This window comes from Prionailurus bengalensis, chromosome D2 (genome assembly GCF_016509475.1).
Source record: "Prionailurus bengalensis isolate Pbe53 chromosome D2, Fcat_Pben_1.1_paternal_pri, whole genome shotgun sequence".
Taxonomy (NCBI): Eukaryota; Metazoa; Chordata; class Mammalia; order Carnivora; family Felidae; genus Prionailurus; species Prionailurus bengalensis.
The window spans coordinates 23,331,232-23,359,154 of NC_057351.1; the positions used below are offsets into that span (position 1 = coordinate 23,331,232).

Consider the following 27,923-nt stretch of genomic DNA (forward strand, 5'->3'; position numbering starts at 1 on the left):
CTCTCAAAACACCTTATACTGTACTCACCCTTGTTCTGTGATGATGTGAGATGATTGGATGCCCGAGCAAGGAGAACAAGTGAGGTGGATGATGTAGGCATTGTGACGTGGCGTTAGGCTACCACTGACCTTCTGATGATATGTCAGAAGGCGGATCATCTGCTTCCAGACCGCCGTTGACCACAAACCGCAGAAAGCGAAACCGCAAAAAGCGAGACCACTGCACATGAAAGATGTGTCAGTGCTGCTAGATCATTACAATGTGACTTGCAATGTTCCCAAATAACAGCAAGCTAACTGAACCGGAGTAGAACCTGGCTTATAGCTGGCTGAATCCTACAGTTCTTGATGAAACAGAGGTTTCGTATTTTACATGACCAAAAGCCATCATCCTCCTCCCTAATATTGTAAGTTGCTTAAATTTCTAATAATAATATGTCAAATAAACAAAGATTTTCTTTCAACCACAGCCACATAGGAAAAGAAATCAAAGTGTTACCTTAATGATAATAATTTTGCTATTATTAGTATTTGTGACATTTTGTCATAATGAAAAGCCCGTCAAACTTGGAATTAAAAGACCAGGTGGCAATCTCACCTCTGTCACTTTGCTTCCTTGAGATCCCGAACTAGTCACTTGGGTGTCTGAACTTGTTACCCCACCTCTGAATTGGGGGATGTTCAGAAGCAGTAAATCCAACTAATAGGGTTGTTGTGAGGAACAGAAGAGATGTGTTTTGTGAAAGACCCTTGTAAATTTTTGTGTCCTATTATCAGTACTACAAATCATAGTATTTCTAAACAAATAGTCCCTCTGTCCCTTGTATTTTTGGCTAAGAGAGCTTGTTTTCATTTGGGGTCTTCTGTAACACCTACAACAATCTGGGAAAGTGGCAAGAAGAAGGGAATTCGGTCCTATATTCTTTTCTGGATACAGTGGGGGTTTTGATAGAAGCATATACCTAAAAACAAGTTATAAATATATGTATTCTTGGGAACCCCAACTGAAGATGTTTCAACTTAACAATTTTTTGACTTTACAATTGTGTAAAAGCGATATGCATTCAATAGAAACTGTACTTTGAGTTTGAATGTGAATCTTTTCCCAGGCTGGCGATATGGGCACAATACTGTTTGGTGCCTGCCATCAGCCCCCAGCCACAACTCCCAGTCAGCCACACGGTCACAAGGGTTAACAACTGACACACTGGTACCATTCTGTACCCACGCAACTATCCTGTTTCTCACTTTCAGTAAAGTACTCAATAAATAACATGAGATATTCAATACTTTATTATAACATAGGCTTTGTGTTAGATGATTTTGCCCAATCTCAGTGTTCTGAGCACATTTAAGGTAGGCGAGGCTAAGCTACGGCGTTTGGTAGATTGGGTGTATTCAATGTCTTTTCAATTTAGGGTATTTTCAACTTATAATGGGTTGTCGAGACATATTCCCATTGAAAGTGGAGTGCGTGTGTGTGTGTGTGTGTGTGTGTGTGTGTGTGTGTGTGTTTACACATACATACAGAAACAAATCAAAACCCAAACTGAATAAATTATTATACATCTGTGCAAAAGCTAAATTCAGACTCTGAGGTAGTGGTTTCAAAGTTTAATGTGCATGAACTACTTGGGAGCTTGTTAAAAATGTAAATTCCTGGGCCCTAACCTTCACGATTCTGAGTTAGTGGTTCTCGATAGGCCCCTAGGGCCTGCCTTTTTACAGTTACTCTATGCGATTCTGATGCGGGCAGTCCTGGGAGCACTCTTAGAGGTAATATCTCCAAAATGAATGGATATGATAGGACATATTTCCATGACTTGGACCAGAGGGAAATTGCTAGCTTTTCTTCCAACAGAAAGAGGATTCATGGCTTGGCTTGTGTTTTGGGAACTGCATGAAGAAAGAGGGATAAATGTTTGGAGCTAGGATGAGGTGAAGAGAAAAAACAAAAACAAACAAACAAACAAACAAACAAACAACAACAACAACAAAAACCAGGTCATTTCTAAGCACGGAAGATAGCCAGGGAGCAGATTCCAGAGAATTAGGGAGAGGTTAGAGATGGCATTATCATGAAAAATGATCAGAGAAAAACAGAAAGAGAATGAAGGGACAAGAAGGAAGTGAAATGGTCCCAAGAACGCAGGTGACATCTTCTGCTATAAAACTAACCCTGAAGCATCCATTCTTCTGCCATCATTCCACCTGAAAAGCAGGATGCCCTCCATTTCATTTCAAGACCACTTGGAGAAACTAGTGCAACCATTGCCCCCGTACAGAAAGCCAACAGCACAACCAAGATAGAATTTTGGAAGCTGTGTATAGATTTGCACAGTATTTACTCTTTACAGACATGGTATTAGGTGACGAGCATGCTGAAATAAGTCCTCAGAGTCCGTGGTTATACCCTCTCTCATCCACAATGTCTTGGACAAATACAGCATAATAATACAGTTGACGCGTTGGGGGCCGCTTCAGTGGTCTGGAGTTCTGATGATGTTTGGTGGATAGTTCCTATAAAATTCTTTGTGCTTGAACTCTATAGAAAGCACAGATTTGAACCCAAAGTGTGAACTAGGGTCTGGGTCTGCCATAAAAATCTCAAATTTAAATGCCTTGGGGCATATTTCAGCATCTTAAAAACTGTACTTCATTTGGGGACTTGCCTTCAATGTAAACATATTTCCTTTTAATTCAGTATGGCAGCTGACAAAGTGACTACCCACAACCAGGCAGGAGTCTAAGAAATGTAAACTGTTAAAAGATGTCATCTTGAAAGCAGCTAAACATCTCCATTCTCAAAGAAGCCTCCAGCCTGAGGAACTAAGTGAACATAATTAGAAATACATCTGGGTATTGGCCTCCTATCTGAAAAGGTCACATGCACACCTTCCACTGGTACTGGTTATATTATATCATTTGTTCTGTCCTGACTCATTTGTCTCCCACTGGTTACCAGATGGCCACGATAATGTTGGTATCTTTAACAACTGTCTTGTGCAATTCCCTGCAGCATGGTAAGGACTCAAAATATTGAGTGTTTTCCCTTTGGATAAGCCAGTGACATATCTGGGAATTGCTTACAAACGCCCTGACGGAGTGGTTATAAAGAGTGATGGCAGACTGGGTCATGGAGCCTAAATTCAGCTTGACATTGTGCAGGTGGCACGCTACCAAAGGGGAGTTTTTGCCATTTCTCAGGCTTAAGATGAAGGCAGGATTCCTCCATGCAGAATCTGGTTTTTATAAATAATCACTTAATATAGAGAGGTGTAGATAAGCATTAAGATCATTGTAAAAGAGAGTTTCATTAAAGTGGCTGAAATGTTCTGAGCTAAGTTGGTTCTGATGGAGCTGTCACAAGGATGCTTGGGGAGTCCTCTCAGCATGGTTCTCTGAGATGTGCCAAGTTACCAGATGGATTGGAGGAACATTAGAAGGTAGGGGGTAGGAGAAAGGGGGAGGGCAAAGAAGGTGGAGGTATCAATCAAGTTGGGATAGATCATGCTGCAAAAACAAATAACCCCCCAAATCACAGCTTCACTTACAACAACAAAGGTTCCTTTTGTGCTTGTGTTCTGTGTCCATTTAGGATCAAGGAGGGGTCTCTACTCCATGTGATTCTTACTCCAAGACCCTGACTGGCAGAGTAGCCACTATCTGAATCATTACAGATGCCCAGGACAAAGGGAAAGAGAGTGTTGTCAGTCAAACACTGGCCCCTAAAGTAGCCACTCACTTCTGTCACATTTTATTGGCCAAAACAAGTCACATGGTCACTTGACTCCAGTGGGCCAGGAAGCATGGTCTTTCCACACGACCATAAAGAGAACCAGAAATATTTGTTGAATGGCACTACCCACCACCAGATTTGATGATGATGCTATTTGAACTTATGGACATCTCTCTGGGGCCAGATGACCTTTACAGAGACTTCCAGCACTGAAAGAATATATAATCCAAAAATGTAGCAATACCAGACTCTGGAAATATGTATAAAGAAGCTCCACAAAATTCTGATTTTTCCTATGATGAGTGACTTTAATGCTTAAAATATATATCAGACTCTTTCAAAACAGTTTTTTGGTTCTGCTGCTTTCTGGTGACCCAAACATTGCTTAATCTGTCTATGAGATCACCCCATCTCTTTCTTTTCCCCACTTTTTCTTTTCCCTACCAGTAACCTGAGGCTTTTTAGTGGAATTGGGTTGGTGAAGTGGGGCTGGGAGAATGCCCACGTCAGCCAGACAGAGACAAACATGACTTGGTAGAAGAGTCTCACTGAAGACACATTTTAATACAAAACCAGAGTGATCACTGAAATCATGCCATAGCCCGGACAGTTCTTTGTTGGAGGGAAGAAAGTAATGGGAGCTTTTTCTCGTTTGTCTAGGGGAGGACGATGAAGAAACCAATGTGATCGTTCTCAGCTACCCTCAGTACTGCCGATACCGATCGATGCTGAAACGCATCCAGGATAAGCCGTCTTCCATTCTAACGGACCAGTTTGCGTTAGCCCTGGGGGGCATTGCGGTGGTCAGCAAGAACCCTCAGATCCTGTACTGTCGAGACACGTTTGACCACCCAACTCTCATTGAAAATGAGAGTATATGCGATGAGTTTGGTGAGTCTTTTTTTTTTTTTTTCCTACCTGAAACTTGCGCGTGTGTGTTTAGTTGTTTTCGGTTCTTGTAAAGAGCGGTGATGGGGAACAAGGCTTACTTTCACAATCTCTGTGTGCCACCCCTCCCCTACCCTCCCCCCAAAATTATTGTGGCATGAAGTGTCATTGCCTCTTCAGCAGCCTCTGTTTACCAGGGTAAAAGGTTATTATTTAGAATTTGTTGTTCAGTATAGGGTCCAAAGTTGCTTGGTCGACCTTGAAATTGGACTTTCAGACAAGAAGCTTCCGTGTTAGTTCTTTCTTCGAAGGCTTTGGCTATTTGGATACTGATTTTTGTTTTTAATTGATCACACCCTTTTCCGTGTTATAAGGAACTATAAAAATACACCAGTTGTGACTACTTCAGTACTATAAAGGTGAACAGATAGACTAATGATAGATAGATCCCCATGCCCCTTAATTTTTTTCATATATATGTATGTATGCACATATATATCCATCTTTGGTGGGCACAGTGCATAAAAAATATAGAGAGATTTATTTATATATCTATATTCAGATATCTGTGTATATTTTTATACTTATTTATATATCTATATTCAGATATCTATATATATTTTTTGTACACCATGCCCACCAAAGATGGATATATGCACACATATCTTTATCTGCATCTCTGCCTAGCTGATCAGTCATGTGTCTCTATAGATAGAAGTGAAGGAGGAGAAGAGATATACATTTGGGAGACCTTGCATGATGCAGTGAATGACTGGAGGCAAGCCAGGGTCACATCTCTCACATCTTCATTTTCTCATCTGTTTGTTGAAGAGACTGGATCATATCGTGGTTCTCAACAGGCTGGGCAGGGATATCAGAATGCCCTGGGGGTGCTTTATCAAGTTATAAATGTTCCCTGGAAATTCCTGTACTTACAGAGGCATGAAACTCCCCACCTACCCCTTCTTTGGGAATTGCCACCATGGAGCGACCAGTATGATGACCGACCCATGCTGAATCTCTCATGGGTCCTGGGGTGAAGAAGAGTCTGAGACCACTGGCCCAGAGGGAGCACTAATGGGGTCCCCTTGAGTTGGAACACTCCTTGATTCCATTGGCTAATGTTTTCCCAAGGATCCCTAGTTTGTGGGTTATTCAGATTCAGATTATTCTGCTAAACGATTGCAGGCCTCACCATGGTTTGAGAAATCCACTGTATTCATGACCTCGGCAGCCTTCCACCTGTTTCAGGGGGGTGTTATACGTAGGGGTGAGGATGAGGGGATGATGTATAATCCAACAAAGAAGGGAAGAAAGAAGTAGGGCACCTAGGTTCATCGGACCTGGCTTTTTCTTTTTTCCTTACAAACTTTTTTGTCGGATGCCTTTCACAGCTCTGGCTTACCGAACGACTGCCATTCTATAAGAGAATAGTAGTGTTTCTATAAGTTATTTTCTCCTTTTTCCAAGAAGAATTGTTTAATACTCAAATAACCTTTTGTATTCAAGTAGATGAATGTATCCAATACATTTTTTAATACCTTCTCTTTTCAGATCAACCTCTACAAATCTTCCCTTTTTAACACTTCTGTTTTGAGGGTTGTTTTTTTTCCCCATATCCCTGACGTCCAAACCCCTCTGTCCTGCTTGCCACTGAAGAGGTCTGTAAATTTCTGACACAAAATAAAACTGAAAGAATGCTTTCCCTCACTTAAGAGTATTCAAAGAGCATCACAATGTAACATGATGAAAAATGTTTTAACCTTTTTGGCTAATTTAAGAGTTATTAGTCATTGAGCTTGAAAGCTGTTGTGTCTGGAATTGGTAATAGAAAGAAGTTCCAATTTAACAGTGATCACAATGGTTGTTAAGAGTTACTAAATTAGTTTTAAATGTTCTCACAAACACAAGCATCTGACTTTTGAATGTTTTCCTGAACTTTCTTCTGGTAAAGCTAATTTTAATGCTGTTTTTCTTCTCCAGCCTCTTAAAGTGGAAGCTTTCTTTTGGAATAAAGGTACCTTTAAAGAGCTTTTAGATGGCTAGCCTAATCATTAGAATATTAGATTTTTCTTTAATCTTTAATATTAGTTGAGTTTGTACTTCGTATAGTATTTCATTCTCCTAAGTGGACACCCTTTCCCCCCCACAAAAGAGCTTATTTTGACCTGATTTGCACACCTTCGCCAACATCCCTCCCCCACCTTCCACGTTGGGTCACACATCTAAATTTTCAGAAAACACCCTTTTAAACCTCCAATTGGTTGTATTTGAAAGCAACATGGGTTAAAGAGTTTGTTAAAATGTGGGGTTGGGTTTCTCCAACCAACTAACAGTTGGTAGGAGAACATAAATTTCATTAGCATTAAACAAATGTTCCTAATATTAAACACTGCCAGATGACTGAAGCACTTCTGTCAGATTACCGCGAGTGCCAGGGGGCCCACAGATGAATTTTCTACACAGTATATATTCTGTACCACACGTTTGGTGACTTCAGTAATTGGTCAAATGTAATTTAGGTAACAGTATGCCTAGGCTGTAAAAATCAAATTTTATTAGCCATATCACCAGGTGGGTGAATGGTGGAGCTGATGGCAAAGGGTTTATAGCATTTATCAGCTACACCTTTGACACATGGAATTCATAAATTGCCATAACGTACCTGCAAGGCCCTTCTCAAAAGGACAGTGTCTGCTTTCCTATGATTAAATAATGTTTGTTTTATTAACTAATATATTTTCTGCTTTCTCCTCTTAAATGGGATTATGGAGTGGGGGTGAGAGAGGGCGTTCAGAAGATAAATAAAACACGGTTCTTGCTTGCTTGGAGGATTTAAAAATCTAATTGGGGAAGACAGGATTAACACACCTGAAAGGTTAACTAATGTTACAAGAAAGTCAATGATTAAGTATTTGGTGAGTGTTGCAGAAAGCAAGCACAGGAGGAATTTAGCACTGGGCTGGCCGGGGCAGGGAGGGGGGTGATCCTTGGAGGGGGGTCAGGGAAAGCCTCATGAAAAAGGCAGGACTGGGTCTGGTTTTAAAGGACAGGAAGAGGGGCGCGTGGGTGGCTCAGTCAGTTAAGCATCTGACTTCCACTCAGGTCATGATCTCATAGCTCGTGGGTTCGAGCCCCGCATTGGGTTCCACGCCAACAGCACAGAGCCTGCTTGGGATTCTGTCTCTCCCACTCTCTCTGCTCCTCTCCCACTCGTGCTTTCTCTCTCAAAAGTAAATAAATAATAAAAACTTAAGAGAAATAAAAAAGGATAGGGAGAAAGGCTAATAGAAAATTTTGGAAATACCTAGATCACTGACAATTCATGTCCTGACTCTCCATGTTAAGAATGGCTGCCTTCACCCTGGGTGAACCATTGGCCTTCCCTTACTTGGTTTGCCCCCAATAAATGGACTGGTGCCTTCTCTTTACCAGGGGGACAGGAATATGAGTCTGTGGACCAGGGCTGGGACGAACCCAGGCAGTGGCTTTAGAGCCCAAACTAGGCTTTCTTGGGCAGAGATGACCCACATCCTCTGTGCGTGTGACAGCCTCTTCCAACTGCTCAGACATCATTCCCCCTCCCCACTGTTTCAATGTTGTCCACTGAATAACAGGTTTAATTGAACAATAAAAGTAAGGCTTTTAAATCTACAATGAATCCCTATAAATAAATTCTCCGTGGAATTTTATGAAGCTGTTTAATGAAAAGTTTGATTAGAAACTATTAAAGAAAAATAGAATAGATGAAATTTCATCATTTAGTCCCACATTACAGTGGTGTCATTTTGATTTTTATTTACATTGAGATATTCAGAATAGAGTAAATATATCCTGGTTTTAATTAACTATCCTCCTTACTTGGGAAAGGTTATTTTAGGCTTGAAGGGTTTTGATAGCATACCATCTGCTTTCGTCCCTGTATTTTATTCAAGTCCCTTCCCTGCTTACAGCGCTGTGCGATATCTAAACCTATGACATAAGCATAAATCGAATCATATTAATGGCAGGTGATTGAAAAGCTTGAGCCTCGACATCCTGCCTGAATCCTTCCGTCTTGTCAGTTACAATGCTCTTAAAGGCAATGTGCTCTTTTCTCAGCACAAGAAAATGGACTATTTTTTAAACTAAAGCAATGGACTCCCCATTAAAGCATTGCGAAAACTGGTTGTATTGCACATGCAATTAGGAAATGAGATTATAATAATAATGAAGGGACAGTGACATTACGAGTGACAATTTTTCTCATAAAAATCTCTCCCCTGTGCATAATTCCTGCCCCCACTGTCCTGTTAGACTCTCCTAGCATGAGGCATTCTTCAACCATCCCCCCACCTTGCTTTTACCTCTTTTTATAATTTGATTCCTCTTTTGTAAAACGCATACCATCATTTATATCATGCTATTGTCTGGACGGTAGGAAAAACACACACGTACACCCATTTTGCCTATTTTCCCTGTTAGAACAATAAAATGCCTACCAGTTTGTCATGCGTGCTGTTTACATGACTATCACACGATTGATTTCACACGTGTGAAGTGTTGACAGCCAACTCCAAACAGAGGTGTGCACAGTACAGTAGGTACATGGACAACTTTAAGGTACCAGCTTTATCAGATGTAAGGTGGACCCAGTATATATAAATGAGATGAAATCAGTCCGTAAATATGGGTGGAACTAAATGGATTAAGATATGGTTAATTAAAAATATAACGAAAGATACGGTTTATTTTAGTCTGAGTTTTGAATTACAAAGAGACATAAGACATTCTCCTAAGTTCTTTGGGGTCGGTGTGTGTGTGTGTGTGTGTGTGTGTGTGTGTGTGTTCCCTGACCAAGGAATGGGATGGAGTTAAAGGAAGGATGTGGTAATTCACCTGAAAAGAGCAGAGATGAGATGGACTGCTGTCTTGGCATTTGGTCCACGTGCAGGAAACCATGAGGTCCTCCCCTCAGGGAGAAGGTGGCTACATCAGCATTAAAACATATCCTTTGCTGAAGCGCAAGGAGCATGGAACCATTTAGGGGAAAGAAGTGCCAGGCTTACAAACAGGCACAGTATTAATCAAGGCTCGCCTGTCTGATTTGCTATTCCTCTGGGCAAGAGATGTAAGTCCCCTCACTTGTCCCATCTTTAAAACCGGGTAGTAATAGCTCATCGCCAGACTCAGACTAAATCTGTTTCCGCTTGACCAAAAAAAAGTCCTCATGGCGAATGAAGATTCTCTACTGTTTCTATTAGAACTTAGGACTTGGACAACTTAGAATCATCTACACTGATCTTGCTCTGTAAATAATAAAGGAACTGTTCCTCTAAGGCCTTGGGACTCTTGCTAAAACCATAATGGAAAAGAAAACTTTCCTACTTTTTACAGTATGTTTTAAAGAATCTTTTCTGACTCTGCACTGAACTTTCCATTTCTGTTTTCCTGTTGGGTGAAATAATGACATTCTAGACAAAAGAAGAAAAAGCCAAGGGAGGGAGGAAAACAGAAGAGGAATGAAACTTTGACTTATGAAAGAAAATTCAGGATGCATAAAATTATTTTGAAGCAGAGGACGAGCTGGACTGTGCCTCTTCCCTCTAAACATCACATGTTTTGCTGGAAATGAAAGGAAAGGCAGTTGTTTTGTTAAGGATCATGGGAATTTGTAAGTGAGTAAACATTTTTTTTTCCTTGCCAAAGTAGGTTTCATGGTCACAGTGGATTTCGATGATCAAATGGCCTTGCTCCTGGCCCCTGTCCACATTCAGGCTTTTGCTGCCTGCCTGCAGTGCCCACCGATCTCCCAAATGATAACAAGGCAGATGTTTCTCTTTAATTGAAGCAGAGTGGAAAAGGAGCCGTGCTTCTTGTATATTGCTATTTATGCAGAAGACCTTAACCTTCAGAGATCTCTCTTGGAGGACTGTTTTGTCTTGGAAATTTTCTAGAGATTCTGTTTGCCATTAGATAGTGGCCTACCCAGGACCATGCTTGGTACTTTCTGTTTATTGCATGTGCTGCCCAAGTAGGGGCAGAGGAATGTTTAAGTTCATCATACAATGTAGTAAATGTACTGGCATATCGGATGTGCTCAATAGTACAGGTAATGATTAACATATGGCCTTGGCTTCCAGGACGCTAAGACACAAAGAGGGCTGGAGAGCAGACCTCCTGGGGCAGAGGCATTGGAAGCTAGGGTACCATCTCTGTGGAGGATTAACGAACAGAATTTTTATGTTGTTACTGCAAGTTAACTTTCAGAGTCATGCTATATGGAATGGGTAGGATTCACGGATTTCTTTTCTATTTTTGGAACTTGAAGGGATATTTTAAAATAACTGTGGACTCCTTTTGTAGCCGAGGGGACTCAATGGGTTATTAAAAACTATTTGGACTCACGGGTACAATAAACTCTTGTTCACTCCAGAAGAAAGGATTTGTGTCTATATTGGCTAATATTTCACCTAGCATTTCATTTAGAAAAGCAAGAAAGTTATATCCCATTACATTAGCAAGATCAACATATTCCTCTCTAGGGTGAAATAGATATTTTTATCAGTTAACACACACACACACACACACACACACACACCACAGGAAAGAACCAGGTCATTGAAAAATCACAGGCTAAAGTGCTACTTAGAGTAGGGATGGTAGAATGAGGATCAGAATAAGTCTGTATTCGCTTGATTTGTAAAATCCTCTTGATAGCAAAAGATACCCTCTAAACCCCTTCATTCTATCTGCTCAAGGAAATTGGATTGATTAAAGTTCTTGGACTGTAGCGAGGCTGTCTGGGGATGCTGGGAGCCCACCACAGTGCCTGACACTCAGTACGTTCTTGTCCATTTATGCATTGCACCAATATCTACTACACACCTACCATGTGCCAGGTATTGTTCTTGTCTCTGTGCACACAGTTGTAAATAAGACAAAACAATTTATACTCCTAATGATCTTACAGTGTGGTATGTGGGGAGAAGATTGGGAAAATATGGGATAGGCATGCCATGGGTATTAACCATACCTCAAGAGCTGTGAGGATTAGGACACTTAGATGGTCCATGGCAAGTACTACTTAAGTACTCATCATTAACTAAATCTTCTTGTACCTCTTGCACCACCCCACACAACCTTACCCACCTACCAAGTCCATAGTGGTTCCTCAAAAAAACATTTATAGAATTATTTCATACCTATACAGACTACTGGGGAAATGAGGTATCATTTGCTAGTAAAGATCATTCAACAACCACTCATTCCAGAAATACTTGTTTGTCCTTCTGCATGGAATGTGTTTCCCCAGATATCATGGGTCTGGCTTCTTCTCATCATTGCATCCTCAGCTCAGATGTCTGCTCCCCAGACAAGTCTTCTCTGACTTGCCCCTTTTCACGTGTTCCGCTGTACCCCATCATCCAACATGTACTTATCGTCCTACAACTTATCTCTATCTGAGATTAACTATCATATTTGTTTTGTTATATGTTTATCGTCTGTCTCCCCCATCCCCACCTGTGTTATAATGTAAGTCTTTAAGAGCAGGTTCACGCGGGGCACCTGGGTGGCTCAGTCAGTTAAGTGTCTGACTCTTGATTTTGGCTCAGGTCATGATCTTACAGTTTGAGCGTTCGAGCCCTGCCTCCCTACTTGGGATTCTCTCTGTCTGCCCCTCCCACGCTCGCTCGCTCTCTCAATAAATAAGTAAACTTTAAAAAAAGCGGGTTCACAACCCTGTACCCACCCAGGGACCAGAACAATACTAGACGCACAGTAGGTGTGTAATAAATATTGGGTTAAATGAGTGAGTGGATGCATAAATACTCTGTGTCAATATCATTGCTCTCCCCCATTTTTTGAAGTAAGAACACTTACGCACAGTAAAGTTACCTAACTATCAAGTGGCAGAACCAGGGTTTGAACCTAGACACTCTGGCTCAGCGTCCATGCTCTGAACAATGACGCTAGACTGCCTTTCATCTTGGACCCGGCTCAGAAAGATCTTTCCAGCTTCCTAAGATCCGGCTGCCTGGAAACAGATAACTGGTCACCAGCTCTCTAGATAATGAATATACAGTGGGTTCTGTAGGCTTTAGAGAGACTGGTGTGTGTCGGAGAGGTTAGGAGAGGAATGATCATGACGATTCAAAATCTGATCAGGAAATGTTGATGCCAGCCACCGTCCTCACTTGTCTGTATTCTACCAGCCTCCCTGATTCAGCCTTCGCTGGCCTGCGGTCTCTTCTGCACACCAGCCAGAGTGGTTCTCCCCATCTCATCACAGAAGCAGGTATAAATAGAGAGCGCTGTGAGAGCTGGAGATTGAAAGGGGCAGATAGTAAACTGCCCTGTGTTCCCATGGACTCTTTTTTTTTTTTTAATTTTTTTTTCAACGTTTATTTATTTTTGGGACAGAGAGAGACAGAGCATGAACGGGGGAGGGGCAGAGAGAGAGGGAGACACAGAATCGGAAACAGGCTCCAGGCTCTGAGCCATCAGCCCAGAGCCCGACGCGGGGCTCGAACTCACGAACCGCGAGATCGTGACCTGGCTGAAGTCGGACGCTTAACCGACTGCGCCACCCAGGCGCCCCTCCCATGGACTCTTTTTAAGGCACAGGGTTGTGATGCTGACAGGACTTTGATTATACACCTCTCTGTAATTTTCTGCTTAGGAACGCATTGGCTTTCCCAACTTGGCATCCTCCCTTAATGAAAAAATTATAGGTCTAATTTCAAAAAATGAAATGTATGCAAGCTTTCCTGCTTCTGTCACTTCTTTATTCCTGTAGCACATAAATCATTTCCCTTCTTAAAATTAAATTTTGCTTGCCATGATCTGGTAATGGGTTTTCAAAGGAGGCAGACTAGCCAAGCTCTTGGCACAGGTGCAGGCAGCACTGCCTGCTCAGGAAATCTTCTCATCGCTGGCTGGCGTGGGCCTCGACTCCATCATCTAGGCTTTATGCTCCCTCTGGAAGTTGCCTAGAAACTCTCTCCCTGAGAGTCTCTTCTCTGAACGGCCTTTTTGGCTCTCCAGTTGCCATCATGGAAGACTGAAGAACAGATGGGATTTGGGCAGAAAAAGACTGGTACGTTCTAATACTTCTGGGTGCTTCCATTCATGCATTGAGCACCGGCTCTGTTGAAGGCAGAGGTCCAGGCATTGTTGGGACATGGTTCTCTGCTCTAAGACACTTAAAACTTGAGTTGGCAGAGATAAGACATAGAGTGATGGACCACTATAGATATTATTGTGATCTTCTTAACAATTCCTCATCTTACCACGAGCAGCCTTATAACATAGTTATTTCGGGGTCACAGATCTAGCACGTTGCCAAAGTGGGAGTTAGCACCCCCACCCCAGTCTGCTGACCCCAGGGGGTACACTTTTCCACCCTAAAGTGACAGAAGCATGGGGCTAAGATTCAGGACTTATTTTGATGTTCAGAGGAGATGATATCTGTTAAGCTTTGTAAATGGGAAAGCTCTGCCATATAATGGGCACTGCAAGGCAGTCCACTAAGGGCTAACCAGAGGAGGCCAAATTGTAGGTACCCCTGGAATTAAAAGATGTAAAAGAGGGCCCGGATATCAGGAGAAGGCTCTGAAAGGAAGTGGATCTTCAACTGGACCTTGAGGGATTCAAAAAAAAAAAAAAAAAAAGGAAGTTATTTCAGGTGAGGAGATGGAAAGTACTCCAGACTTTGAAGCTCAAAGAAAGAGATTATTTCCTCTGCCATTTTTAGCTTTCAGCGTAGACCTTAAAACACACACACACACACACACACACACACACACACAAAACAAACAAAATACCAGCCTCTGCAAGCAAAACTTTTTTTCTTCCTAGAAGATGTCACCTTCCCCTGAGGGAGCCGGTGTTTCTGAGTCCTTCTCTCAGAGACCCCATTGTGGTTAGGACCCAGGGGAAGCCTCTTGGAGGAAAAATCAACTTGTCTCTTATTAAATTGGAAATTTCCCCTTGGGCCTATAAGAAGGAGAAGGAGAGATGCATCAACTTTGCAGCAGGGGGTAAAGGACTGAGGTGCCTGCTTGGTTTCCTGGACGTTTAGGGGCTGCTTCTAGGTTGAAACTGTAGATTCAGAACAATCTTCTAGAACACTTCACTCGTGTCCTTCTGTGTTCCTCAGTACTTTCTCAAAGTTGCTTTTTTCTTCTGTTTGGTATTAAAGTTAATGGATTCTATTGCATTTCTCTTCCCTAGATTCTAAGCTCCTAGAGGGAGTAAGAATCATGCGTTACTCACCTCTGTATCAACACATGTTTGTGTAAGTGAGTAAAAATCCTGCCAAATGTCAGAAGACTTCAAATTATCATTTTATCTCCTTCCTTAAAGTCAAGTATTTCTTAACCTCAATCTTTATTTAGCTCATTGCCAATTGATTGAATTCTCAAGGGAAAGTATCTAGCTCAAAGGACTTGTTTTTTTTCCTCAACATTTACTCACCTCTTCAAACCAGAGGAATGTTCTTCATAAATCGGTCAAGATCTTTGGTTGACGAGTTTTCATTGGTTGTGATGTTTAATAGATCCCGGTGTCTGCACAACCTAGAAGGGTGTTCTCTGAGGAAGTCAAGGAGCATCCATAAATTAAAGCAAATAGTAGCCTGTACCCATAAGTCACCACACTGATCTTTCTAGCCTCTAACCCACAGATCTCAGAATTCGGTGTGAAAATCAAGGAACACTGGCAGGGTCATTAGCATCTAGGACATTGACAAGTTCCAATTAAATGTGGGCTATCTGGATCTGAAACATAATATAGATCACAGTTCACACTGGGATCAGATCAGAAAGTGTTGGAAAAGAAAAATCTTAGCCAGTTGAACATTCATTACTAGGAAGATTACTTGGTGGATGGCACTTACACCCTGAGCATACTTTGTGGATTGTTGACTTGCATCGTGTTCTTTATGGATGAGGATGAGACCTTCTATCTCTCAGGAGAGCTTCAGTGAGGAGAGCTCCATCTTTGGATGAGGCAAGTTCACAACACACAGGGTTTAACAGGCCACACTTTCTTCCTCACAGTTCCAGACGTGAATATTAGGTCTTTATTTATTTTCTTTTTAATTTTTTAAATGTTTATTTATTTTTGAGAGAGAGAGAGAGAGAAAGATTCAGAGCACAAGCAGGGGAGGGGCAGAGAGAGAGGGAGACACAGAATCCGAAGCAGGCTCCAGGCTCTGAGCTGTCAGCACAGAGGCGGACGCGGGGCTCGAACCCATGAAGCGTGAGATCATGACCTGAACTGAAGCCGGACACCTAACCAACTGAGCCACCCAGGCACCCCGAAAATTAGGTCTTTAAAATAGGAGATAGGGGCACGTGGGTGGCTCAGTCACTGAAGTGTACAACTCTTGGTTTCAGTTCAGATCATGATCTTGTGGTTCGTGGGTTCGAGCCCCACATCAGGCTCTGCGCTGTCAGTGAAGAGTCTGCTTTGGATTCTCTCTCTTCTCTCTTTGTCCCACCCCCACTCACTCACTCTGTCTCAAATAAACTCAAAAAATAAATAATTAAAATAATAAAATAGGAGATCAAATATTTTAACAAAGATGACCATGCACAGTGCCAGAAACTATACTCTGTCAGGGTGCTGACCGCTGCCCCATTCCCAGCACAGACACCTTCAGAAAGAGAAAGGATGTTGGTAAAAGTGGATTCTTTTGCTCCTTTTCTTTATCATAGTCCAGATGACAGGCTGTATGCTATAGAGAATGCATCCTGTCCCTTTGTTCTTCCAGAAAGGGAGTTGAAATATGTCAGAACTAGAACAAAAGGGGCCACAGGGAGCCCTATTAAAGTGTCTTGCTGACCTTGCTGGAGCTGAGGTGAGGAGGTAGCCTCAGAGAGCAGAGAGACCATGGCCTGGTCTCTTCCAACTGGGGCAGAGGCTCATCCCGCCCTCACACTGGCATCCACAACCCAGGAGAGGAATGTCCTTCACACACAGAGGAGTGTTGACCATACTTTTCAAGTGGCCTTTACCCCATCTTCAAGATCTTGCCTCTGAACAACCTTGTATAACCTCAAGGACCCATGTCCATGACCCCTTTGGGCAGTTGAAGAACTGATCGGGAAATTCAGGAGTTAAACATGAGTGTAGTAGTGGTAAGACCTCAATGGGATGTGGGCATCAGCTTCTCGATCTGTGCTTCTGGGGGCTGTCCCCCCCCCAAATGGGGCCCAGTCCTGAAGGGCATGGCATCACCACCACGAGATCCTATGCAGCAAACTCTAGTCAACCAGGATCTTGAGTCAACCAGATGCTCCCCATCCCGAATACCCTTTGTACAATATTTCAAGGAGGGGGAAAAATAGTAAAACACAGCTCATATGTGTTTCAAAATATTTTTCTCATTATGAAATTATTTCCATTATGGAAAGGACAAGGATAATAATAATAATAATTGCCACTCTTCTGTGAGCATGCACCATATGTCAGGCCTTATGCTAACTCCTTTACATACATAATCTCACTCCTTAAAGGCCCCTGTAAGGAATCCCATATTAGCCATCACTTCACATGGGAGGAAGCAGAAGCTAAGAAAGTTCACATCAGCCCAAAGTCACACGGCTAGTAAGTGGTCAGGCTGGATTCCAGTTCAGGTCTGTCTGGCTTCAAAGCTGGTATGCTCCTCCACTCTTTGATTTTGCCTCCCTAAATATCATTGGTAATCTCATCAGGGTTTATCTATTTCCTTCCAGACTTTTTCCATAGCATTTTTATTTACTTGAGAACATTTTATACATGCAGTTGTTTTACCTTAACATTTTAGCACTTATAAACATTTCCTCATATCCTTATGAACAGTTTCACTAGCACCATTTTAATGGTTGCATAATACTGAATCAAATGACTTTATCAGAGTTTACATAATCCCTTTCTATTAGAAGTTGCTTTGTTTCTTCCAGGGTTTTGTTTAGCTTTGTTGCTTCAATGGGTAATGTATAATTAACACTGTAATGAACATCTTTGTTTATAAAAGCATCAGCATTTTGATGGTTTCTTTCAGATAAATTCCAAGAATCTCTTATTGCCAAAATTATTTTCCTTCTCAGCAATAGCAGAGATATCAGATAATCAGAGCCAGCCCAGTGCTTGGTTACAATCAGCCCTATCTACTGAACCTTCTATGGCTATGGTTGATGACACTGAGAACCCAGTGTTCAGAATGAAGATCCACAATTTCTGTATGACTCTAAGGCACAAGAGGAAAAAATTTCTTCAGTGAATACTGGGGGACTTAGGCAAGAAAGTGAGCTCGGGCAAAGATCTTTGGTCTCCCGAAGAACTCACTAAAATTGTGATTTTTAGTCTCAGACCTCCTGAATTTGAATGGGCAATGTCCTGTCACCAACATGTTAATCTTATTTTATGCACACTTAAGACTGAGACTCAGTGTTGCAGGAATGCCCAAAGTTTTAGTGGTGGCCATGATGCTGACGAGTGGAAGTCGACAGGGTAATGATTACTGCCAGCTCCTCCTTCCTTAATTGCTTCCATCCAGGTGTGATGGCAGAACCCTTGAGCTGCAATTGCACTGACATGCTAGACTGAGATGACAAATGGCAGCAGAAGGTAGGGTATGTTCCCTGGGCAGTCACGGGCTCCCATAAAAGGCTTTCCTTAAGGAAAAGTGCATGATTTTGGAGGGATACACTCTAGTGCTATGAATTACCCAGAAGTTAGGAAAAAGTGCAATGTACCAGAAAGGGCCCTTGACTGGGAGTCAAGAGAACTGAGTTTAGAATCTGGCCCTCTCACCAAATATGGAGCTTCACCAACTCAGTTAATTCTAGATTTCCAGTCTTACCTCTGAAATGGAGGGTTGGACTGGATTTTTGAGCTTTTTTGGATTTCCACCCCATTTGAGGATCTGAAGGAAGCCATGAGTCTTCTTCTCATGAAAGTGTGCACGCAAGCATCATCATCATCATTACCATCATGGTTTTGAACAATGTTAGCAAAAATTAACCTATCAAGCAAATATAAGAAATCTGCATATATTTTTCAGGATTTGTCCACTATGTGAAACCTTAGGTTATGAACCCCTAGACCAGGTGATCTTCCAGATCTCTTTCTGTCCTCACATACTTGCATTCTATCTGTGAAACAGATAATGATTTGTAACGATTCTCTGTCAATGTTACATTTCACTACCTAGGGCAACTCATTTCCTGAGAATTCTGGGTAATTAAAAAATAACAATAACTCATACCTTTTATTGAGAGTGTACTATGTGTCAGGCACTGTATTAGGTGTCTAAATAGAGTCTGTGTCCCAAAATGATATCTATTTAATGGATCACATATATTTTATATGATTAATCACTTTAGTGGAAGGTTTAGTGAAGGTTTAAGGTTCAATGTGTATTGAGCACTTAATATATACATCACCTCCTTAAATTCTCACAATACTTTGAGGTAGGTAGTGTCCTGTTTTGCAGATGAAAAAATTGAGGTTCAGAGCTTTTTAAGAGGAAGCCATCCACCAGCAAGTGGTGGAGCTGGGATTCAAACCCAGCTTGGTACTCTCCAGCTAGTGCTCCTGTGGGGTGTGCTGCATTGCTGTCCATGGTAAACGGGTAACTACTCTGATTCGCGTGAAGAATGATTGCAAGAATCCAAAGTGTGCTCAAAATTTTTGACAAAAGGGATGCAAAAAATGTCCCCACAGAAGTTCTTCACATTCAGCTGCACAGTCTTTGTTTCCAACCCCCAGCAATATCCATTTAATGAGGCATGTAAGCCTAAGCATGATAGCTCGCCTCAGCCTCACCTGACATATACTGGGCACCTGCTGAAGGCGAGGTGTTACACTGGCAAGACAGGGAGGGAGACAGGTGTGCGCCATCAGGGGCACTGCATCAGGCCCAGTTCCCTCAGCGTGCAACACTGGCTCCATTCTCACAGTGTGCTAAATAGGGCAGATTTACGGCCCATGGGCCCTATCTGGCCCATTGCTGTCTTACAGAGTTGCTTGTTTGTTTAATTTTTTTGAGAGAGAGAGAGAAAGAGAGCGAGCACAAATGGGGGAGAGGCAGAGAGAGAGGGAGAGAGAGAATCCCAAGTAGACTCTGCACAGTCAGCACAGAGTCCAACACAGGGCTTGATCTCATGAACTCTTGAGATCATGACCTGAGCCAAAACCAAGAGTCGAATGCTTAACCAACAGAGCCACCCAGGTGCCTGATGTCTTATAGAATGTTTTGCTGAGCGCTGCCACACCACACTCATGTGTCTCTGTCTCGTCCATGACTGTTTTTGTGCTACAACAGACAAGTCGAGTAGAGTATGCCCTACAAGGATGAAAATATTTACACTCCTACCCTTTACAGAAAATTTTGCCGATTCCTGATACAGACCAAACAACTAGGTACTATATTTCATCCAATCTAAACATCATTTGTAATACACATCATTTTCATACATACTGCCAAGAAATAAAAAGCATTATCACTGTAAGATGCTGTCCATTTGGGAGGCCACCGATTCTGGAGACATTGAAATGTGATAAGAACTCTGTGCCTTACTCTTGAAATTTGGTACTTTTCAGAGAGATATTTTAGAGACATTTTTTAAAAATGTAAATATGGATTGTCATAAAGACTATTTTCCCTTTCCCATTAAATCAACCACGTTGTTGACTCCCTGTGAAACCTATAATAACAGACCATGTGATGGGACCCAGTGAATTAGAAAAGTGCTGGCTTTTTGGCATCTGTCTTGCCAAAGACTGTTGCTATTAATGAGTAGAAGAAGTATTTTGGCATTGTTCTCTGATACTATTTTCAACTCCTGTTAGTATAAATATTTAGGGTGTTGCAGCACAGTGGCTTGTGTGGCAGTAAAATTGTTAGTTCTTTTATCTTAGGGCTGGAATATTTGAACAGTATGCTTGCTCTTAAAATGTGTTAGGCTGCGTACAAAAGGCTTTGTAGTAGTTTGGAATGGGAAGCTTCTTAGATGCTGCTTATGGTCAGATTCTTACCAGTCTGAAAAATATGCTAATTACATACAGGGCTCTGAGCGAAGAGTGAACTCAATATTACAATTTTAAACTTCCTCAAAGCAAAAACACGACACCACTTAAGGTGAGATGGCGATTGATGCATTAACAGTACGTGCCCACCGTGTGTACACAAACTGATCATTGTGTGTTACACACATTTGCGTATTCGTGTAAACTGACCAGAGAGCATCCATATTTGCAAATGTAAGTCATGGTTTTATGTTTTGTTTTTCCTTCAAAAATAGAAATTTAGGAATTCTGAGTCAGGCCACTTATTCTTTGGCTAATTCAACTACGGAGTAAGTTATTAATGACCCCCAGATGTTGTTTATAGTGATTGGATATTTTCAGTTGTGAAGTAATATTTTCTTTTTTTGTGTGCAAGTGATATTTCTTAACATGCTCTATGGCATCTGAATAAAAGTTTGATGGCAGAACAGTTTGCATGTCCAATGTAATTGCTTCTAAGTGAGCTCTTCATTCTTCACATTTTTAGCTCTAATTGCTTTTTTTCCCATATGTCTAAAAATAAATATTTGCAAGTTTTGCGTTCTGCTACTCATTGTAATACATAAAATATTTGTACACTGAGCAAAATTCACTGATAATGTTCGCAATGGGCTATTTAGAGAGAGTAAGGTTTGTGTGGTAAGAGGAGATAAAATACGCTTTTATTAGTATAAATGCCAAAGAAAGCCATTTATCATATTTTGAAAGAATATTTTTAAAGGAGTGGCCAGATATTTGACCTCTGGGACTATTTAAATAGATTCAGTTGGAAAAAGAGATCCTGAGTCAAAAATAGTCTGTTTTGCTATATAATGGATATTATAAGTGGTCTTTGGAAGGTGGCAATTAACTTTTGATTATCAGGGACAGGGGCCCCACTATGTAGATGATCCAAGCCCCCCGACTCCCTGGGCAGGCCTCCTCTGCCTCCTCTGCCTTCATTTGAGTTTATTCCAGCTCATTAGCACCTCCACCCGAAGGCTGGCAGAGAAAAGGGGAAGAAGAAAAAATGAAATCACTTGTTCTGCTCTTAATGGCCTTTGGAAAGAATGGATCATGAATGAAATAGAAACTAGTGGGAAAAATAAGCTATTGGATTTTCAGTGTTTTCTTTTATCCTTGCCTTCCTTCGTTGACACGAATAATCAATAGTTGGCTTAAAGACTTTTAAATGAACTGTACCTTGGAAGGCTTTGCAGTTATAATAGCAATATTATTCCCTTTACGCTCCCAAAGACTGGGTGAATTCCAGAGAGGTAAATATTGCCCAGTCTGCATGTTGGCATGTTTCTGAGCTTGCTGCCTTTGTTTTTCTTCTTTTTTGGTAAAAAACAAAACAAAACAAAACAAAACAAAACAAAAACAAAAACAAAACCCCACCTTCTCCCAGTCAGTTTTTATGCACAGAATTCTGCTTCCCCTGCCCCCGTATTAAATCTAACAATTATTTTGTGGGTTCAGATATACGCATCTGCTTGGCCGCCATATCCTGTGATCATGTCCATGATACTGACCTGGCGATACTTTGCATTAATGAAAGTTGGCGGGTTTGGTGTTTCTCATCATATTTGCCTCTTAATGTGTTGCTGTATTTACAGTTCACCCAGAACAATGTGTGACAAAGGTTTGCTTTTATCATAACAGCTGCCAGATTTATACCACATCTCAAGGTTCTATTAGACGTGACAATAAAGCAATTCTTCAATGTTTGCATTACTTAGCCATCTTTTTGATATATATTCTTTAAGTTATCCTGGCTACGTGCATCTCAAATTTCAGTCCCTCTTTTGGACCACCATGCAGCCCAGAGCTTTTGAGCTTTGTCTTGGAAGCTCCTTCCATCAATCAGAATACCAAATTTACATTGTTAGGTTCCCCAGAGGTGTTAGAGCCCTGGATCCAGCAATTATTGTGAATAAGAACCTTGCAGCCAGGGTGAGTGCCAACATTCCAAGTGTTAGCACAATGGAAAAGAGAAGTGGTTTATGTTAGAATATGGTCACATTCTTCTGATTAAACCCACTCAAAAAAGACAACATTGTAATATTTTCCAATGACTGTTTATCATGAATTACGTCAGCCTTCGTTTAAATTGCTATTATTTCTCCTTAATGCTTCTTGGTGCCTGCATAATTTACAGCACTGGCAGCCTGGGGGACTATGAAATAACCTTTCACAACCAACACACAATAGTAAAGAACATGGCGTTTTTGTTGTTAATTATTATAGGACTCCTTTAACTTTTACAAAGTGACATAAAATATTGTTGAGGTATTTATGGTTCAAGCTACTTTTACATGGATCTATTTTGCTTCTGGCTAGTTCTTAACTAAAGCAATCATTTGTGGTTATTAGGCCGCCGGAGATATTATGTCAGAACTGGTTTAAGAGTATTATTATGTATCACATGTCTTACACTACATGTCAGCACTTGAGACTGTCTTTCAATAAAAACAAATGTAATTTTAGTTTGTGCTCTTTTAGGGATCAGTGATTTGTAAGCTAACCTGAGTTCATTTGAAGGTGTCCCAACCATTCGGGAGGGGGCCTGTCTCAGCCTTCCATCCTACCCTGTTAGTCGCTTTCCTGTGGATTTAAGGCCTGTCCAAAACAAACTTTGGCAAATGTTTAATTCGGAGTGAAGATTTGCTTCTGGGGAGCAACAGAATTAGCAAGGACTAGTTAATTGCCCATGGCTGAGCTGGTTTTGATTCCCCTGTTTTGTGGTTATTCTTATAGATTTCATAAGCACTGGGTCATCTAGCTATGGCCTTCTGAAGAAAAGGGGAGAGTCCCAGCCCATAGGAGGCCCTACCTCACACGTGCAAAGGGGCTACCCCAACATTCTGGAGATAAGCCTTGGGTAAAGGCTGGTAGAAGCAAAAAGGATGGGAACAGGGTTGAGTTTCCACAAAGCTACACTTCCAAGCAAACTTTGAATTAGTATGTCACTCCCCTGGGTTCCAAATACTGTGCATATTTTCCAGTCCTTGCTTATTTAAAGCAAGAAAGGAAGGGCGTGCCAGAAAGTTTTACAAAGAATGAAAACACATTAGTGACTCATGTGAACAATTACTGATTTTCTTAACATATAATTTCTTAATTACTGTCAAACAAAATAATTTGCATGATAATATTTTCCCTTCCCCACCCCCATCTGTGTTTAAAGAGCCATAAAATAGTGATCAAAGAGCCTGTTTGATCAATAGTAGGGAAACTTAACTCCTTAATTCTTAGGGATTGATGGGATTCTGACATTTGGATATTCTTTAGAATAATCACCTCCAACACAATGGGCAAAATGAGCTTTCCAGTAAAACAAACAGCTTTGAAAAGAGCTCGGGGGCATTTTCTTTAGCTTGAATTCAAGGAGGAAATTGTGACTTTTATGAAACTTGCATAAATTTACATGTATCCTGTCAGAGTTTTAAAATTAGACAACATGCCTGAATGCCCTGGAAATGAGTCTGCCATCCAGATTTAGAGTGCTTTTAGCTTTTTTAATTAAAGACATTTCACCAGCCAACCCCAGAGAAGAAGGGAATTAAGCATTACATAAGAATGTAGCAAAGTTTGAGATTTAATGAGTGAATATTATAAATTTATAAAGGAGATAAAAGGTGTGAAAGGAGCAGTTATTGGGAGTTTTCTGCGTTGTTTTTTTTTTTTTTTTAAATACAAAAAATGGAAGAAGTGAAAGGGCCAGGCTGCCATTTGCTGTAGCCCTCGTTCTGGAACTGGTTCAAAGCTCGCAGAACTGACTGTGGGCTGTGAGGCTTGTTAATGAGCACTTGTGGCAGTGAACTGGGATCATGGGCTTGTCACATGAATATATATACACACATATATATAACTCAGAAGATAGAAGACAAGAATTGTTGCTGCCGTGTGGTTGTGAGAAACTCAAAACAATTAAAATCATCCTCGAAACTGCCTTTATCAGAACTCCAGTGCTGAACCCTACAAATGCTCATTTTGAATTATTTAATAACAATTTCATGGTGAAATATCGTTATTGAAAATTGTTTTTAGCTACATATGTTATCCCATTTAAAAAACTTAGACTAAATACTGTCAGCCCGTGTTTGCTTTCCTAGCATGTTATTCATTTATTGAGAAATTCAGAATGTAAAACATCTGGGAATAAGCTGCTGTGTGCAAAGTCATCTTTAAAATGTGTATATTTCAGAACTTCTTTTGTGTATTTATTTAGAAATATGGGAGAATTCTGTAAACATGTTCTGGAATATATGTAGCATTTGAATATGAAAGAGAAAGTTGGCATAACTGAAAACCCAAATTTCATTTTCTATAAATATTACTCTGTTGGAGGAATGGGTTTCTGAAATTAGAAAATTCAGATTATGGTTAGCGATATTTACAGGGAAGTAGCTCTCTTTGCCCTGGACTAATGTGTGAACCAGAAATGTCCATTCTGGCTCCTTCTGGGGTGTGATGTGATGTTTATGTCTAAATAAAGGAGTTAATTTATTTCAGCACTTCAAGGCCCGCGTTGGAGCTCCACAGACCCAGTGGTGTAGATGTAATAGAGTCCGACCAGAAGGGCTGCACCGCTGGGGTGTTAATAGCTCCCTGGTTTTGTTCGACAATTAGTCCATATATTTTATGGCTGGGCCTTTAAGAAACTGGCACCATCAGCACAATCACAGTAATTGGAAGATGACACAACATAGGGAGGAATCAGGAAGGGAAGTTATTAATGATTTGTAATTTTCTCCTTTTGGGAAAAGTAGAAATTAGACCCAATATCGCAGAGCTCTGTTCAATTCTTGTAAAGTTCACATTCTGTAACCATTCTGGTAGCACTGAAGCCCCAGGGCAATTCCCTCTGCCCCGGGGCTCTTTAATCCTCCTCTTTTTTTTTTTTTTTTTTTCTGAAATGGAATTCATTCTTTGTGATATGAGCAGAACTTATATAATTTTGTTGGTATTGTCCAGTGGACTGCACTAGATGAGCCCCAACCTCCTCCAAACACCACTTTCCTGGGTTTCTAAAACCCATTCTGTGGATGAGATTCTCTAGGCAGCATAGGGGTCTCCAGCTAAGGGGCACTCTCACTTTATTTTAACCCATGAGGGCCTGAGGTCCTTCGAAAACCTCCCTGTTTTCCCTGTTCCTGTCAGCTAATACAATCCCTCATTTGTGGCTTTGGCTCTGGACTTGAGAAGATTTGAGGGCCATCATCAAAGGAATATTAAAATCAATGTGTTTTCCCAGGACAACAATTCCCTGGGTCTTGTAAAGAACTAAAATGACAGAAAGGAACTGGGAGCGTACTTTCTGGCAAGGAAATTGACTAAAAATTTAAACTAAAAATAAACAAAACCCCTCAGTGTGAACAATCCACAGAGATCTCCTGTAACTGGAGTACAAGGTTAAATTTGTTCATTGACCAGAGCAGGAAAACTCATTGAGCCACTGTCAAGAACAAACCATCTATTCTCTTAAGAGTTTAGATGAGGTCTCTAGATCAAGGAAATCCTGGGAATAAGCCAGAAAGACATGCCTCTGTGTTTATCTCTTTCTTCTGCCTGGACTTTCGATACACTGGGGCAAGTCGCCAAGTCCTTCCCCAGCACCTAGTAGGTGTGGCAGAACCACGTGGTCTTGGATGATTCAGAGCAGACTTGTTTTGAAGATTTTAGTCCCTTTCTGTGCATAACACTTATCTGTTCATTAAAGTGAACACACTTTGTTCATTGGACATGCTTTGCTAGTAGATGGTCAAATGTTTGAAAGTAACAAGATACTTATTAGAATATTCATCAGTTCAGACTGTTTATGGGTTCGCTCCATAAATTTCAGTGAGGGACCTCTTCCCCCAGTGCCTCGCTCACCATCATTCACATTATACAGTTGACTGCCCTGAAATGAGTATTGCTGCCTTCCGAGTTCCATATATACATAACAGACAGTCCTTTCCAGTCTACTCATACCGACTTGACCAAATGGCTTATTTATACACATCTGGGCAGGTCATTGCCACATTTTGAGGCATATTCTTATACCAAAAGAATGAAATGCTGAAGTGCTGAAGGGATTGGTCAGTTTAAGTTTGCTGTAGGGGTAGAAGCTAGACAATCAAGTCAGAAACAACAGACTCTTATTCATAAAGGGTGGGGGGGGGGGAAGGAGGATAAGAAGGATAAGATAGCTGTGACTTTATAAATAGAGACAGATAGTGAAATGTCACAGTAATCAAGTGAAGGGAAGACTATAAAGTTAATAAGAATGGTTTTTTGGACAAAGTCAAGAGGGATATTTCTGATATGCCAGTCAAGCCACAAATCTTTGAGTGGTAGCTGTTCTGCCTTTAACTTGAATGCCCTAGGCACATTGGAGAGCACAGTCTGTTTAGGAGAGTTAGTAGATATTCTTGAACTGATCCATAAAACAAATTGTGAATAGAAGAATAAGTTTCTAGCTGTGTTAGGAAGACTATATGCAGTTGAAAAAAGTTAACAATGATGGCCAGAGTGGTTAGAACAGCTTCCTGAATGGCCTTTAACTGAGACAAGGTCCACAGTATTTGACACACTTGTGCTGTTTGAACCTGATGAGACTTTATGTCCCACCTCTAAAGGATAGCATTCAGAGCAGCTTGTTTTGCAACCTACTGGGTTGGATGAAGTTGTGGGTGAAATAGCCTACAGAACACAAAGCCATAATCCATGGAGATGGAGCCTTTGGTTGGAGATTATGGAGGTTTTATGGGTAATTTTTCACACCAGTGCCCCCCTTCCAAATCATCATGGTAACATTTAGCTGATAAATGTGATTCTTCCTCCAAGAGTCCTTTGAGTGGATGGAGGAAAATGATATGAGCCCCTTATCACAGATGAAGAGACAGGGTTATTGGGACTCATGGCATAAATGTGTTGATGGAAGGGTCTGGAATAAACTTAGCTCAGACACTGTTGATACTCTTGTGTTCCAGTGATAGGATGCTGGCTAGAGGCTCCCTGTGGCCCTGAGAAGTGGAGCCATTGCTTTAACATCACTATTATCTACTCACCTCTGGATAATAGATAATAAGTATTTAGGAAGTGTACCCCCCAATTTTCATAATGCTTGGTCTGCTTTCTTGTTCTGTTGTCGTAATTTCATTGTTGAGTTAACTTTACTGAGCTTTCTCATCTCATATAGAAGAATGACAATGCCTATTTCCCATGGTTCCCATAATTATGGGCCAAGATCATATATGAGAAATGTTTAGCACGGTGGTCCTGCTGTGGT

At 41.1% G+C, this 27,923-nt stretch overlaps 1 protein-coding gene across 1 annotated transcript in view; it reads left to right on the forward strand.

Annotated features, from left to right (window-relative positions):
• ARID5B (AT-rich interaction domain 5B) overlaps positions 1 to 27,923 on the forward strand; it is a 181,667-nt gene that overhangs the window by 84,591 nt on the left and 69,153 nt on the right. The window contains exon 4 of the mRNA XM_043596433.1: positions 4,400 to 4,630. Coding sequence (XP_043452368.1) covers positions 4,400 to 4,630 — 231 coding nt within the window. The remainder of the gene's footprint in view (positions 1 to 4,399; positions 4,631 to 27,923) is intronic.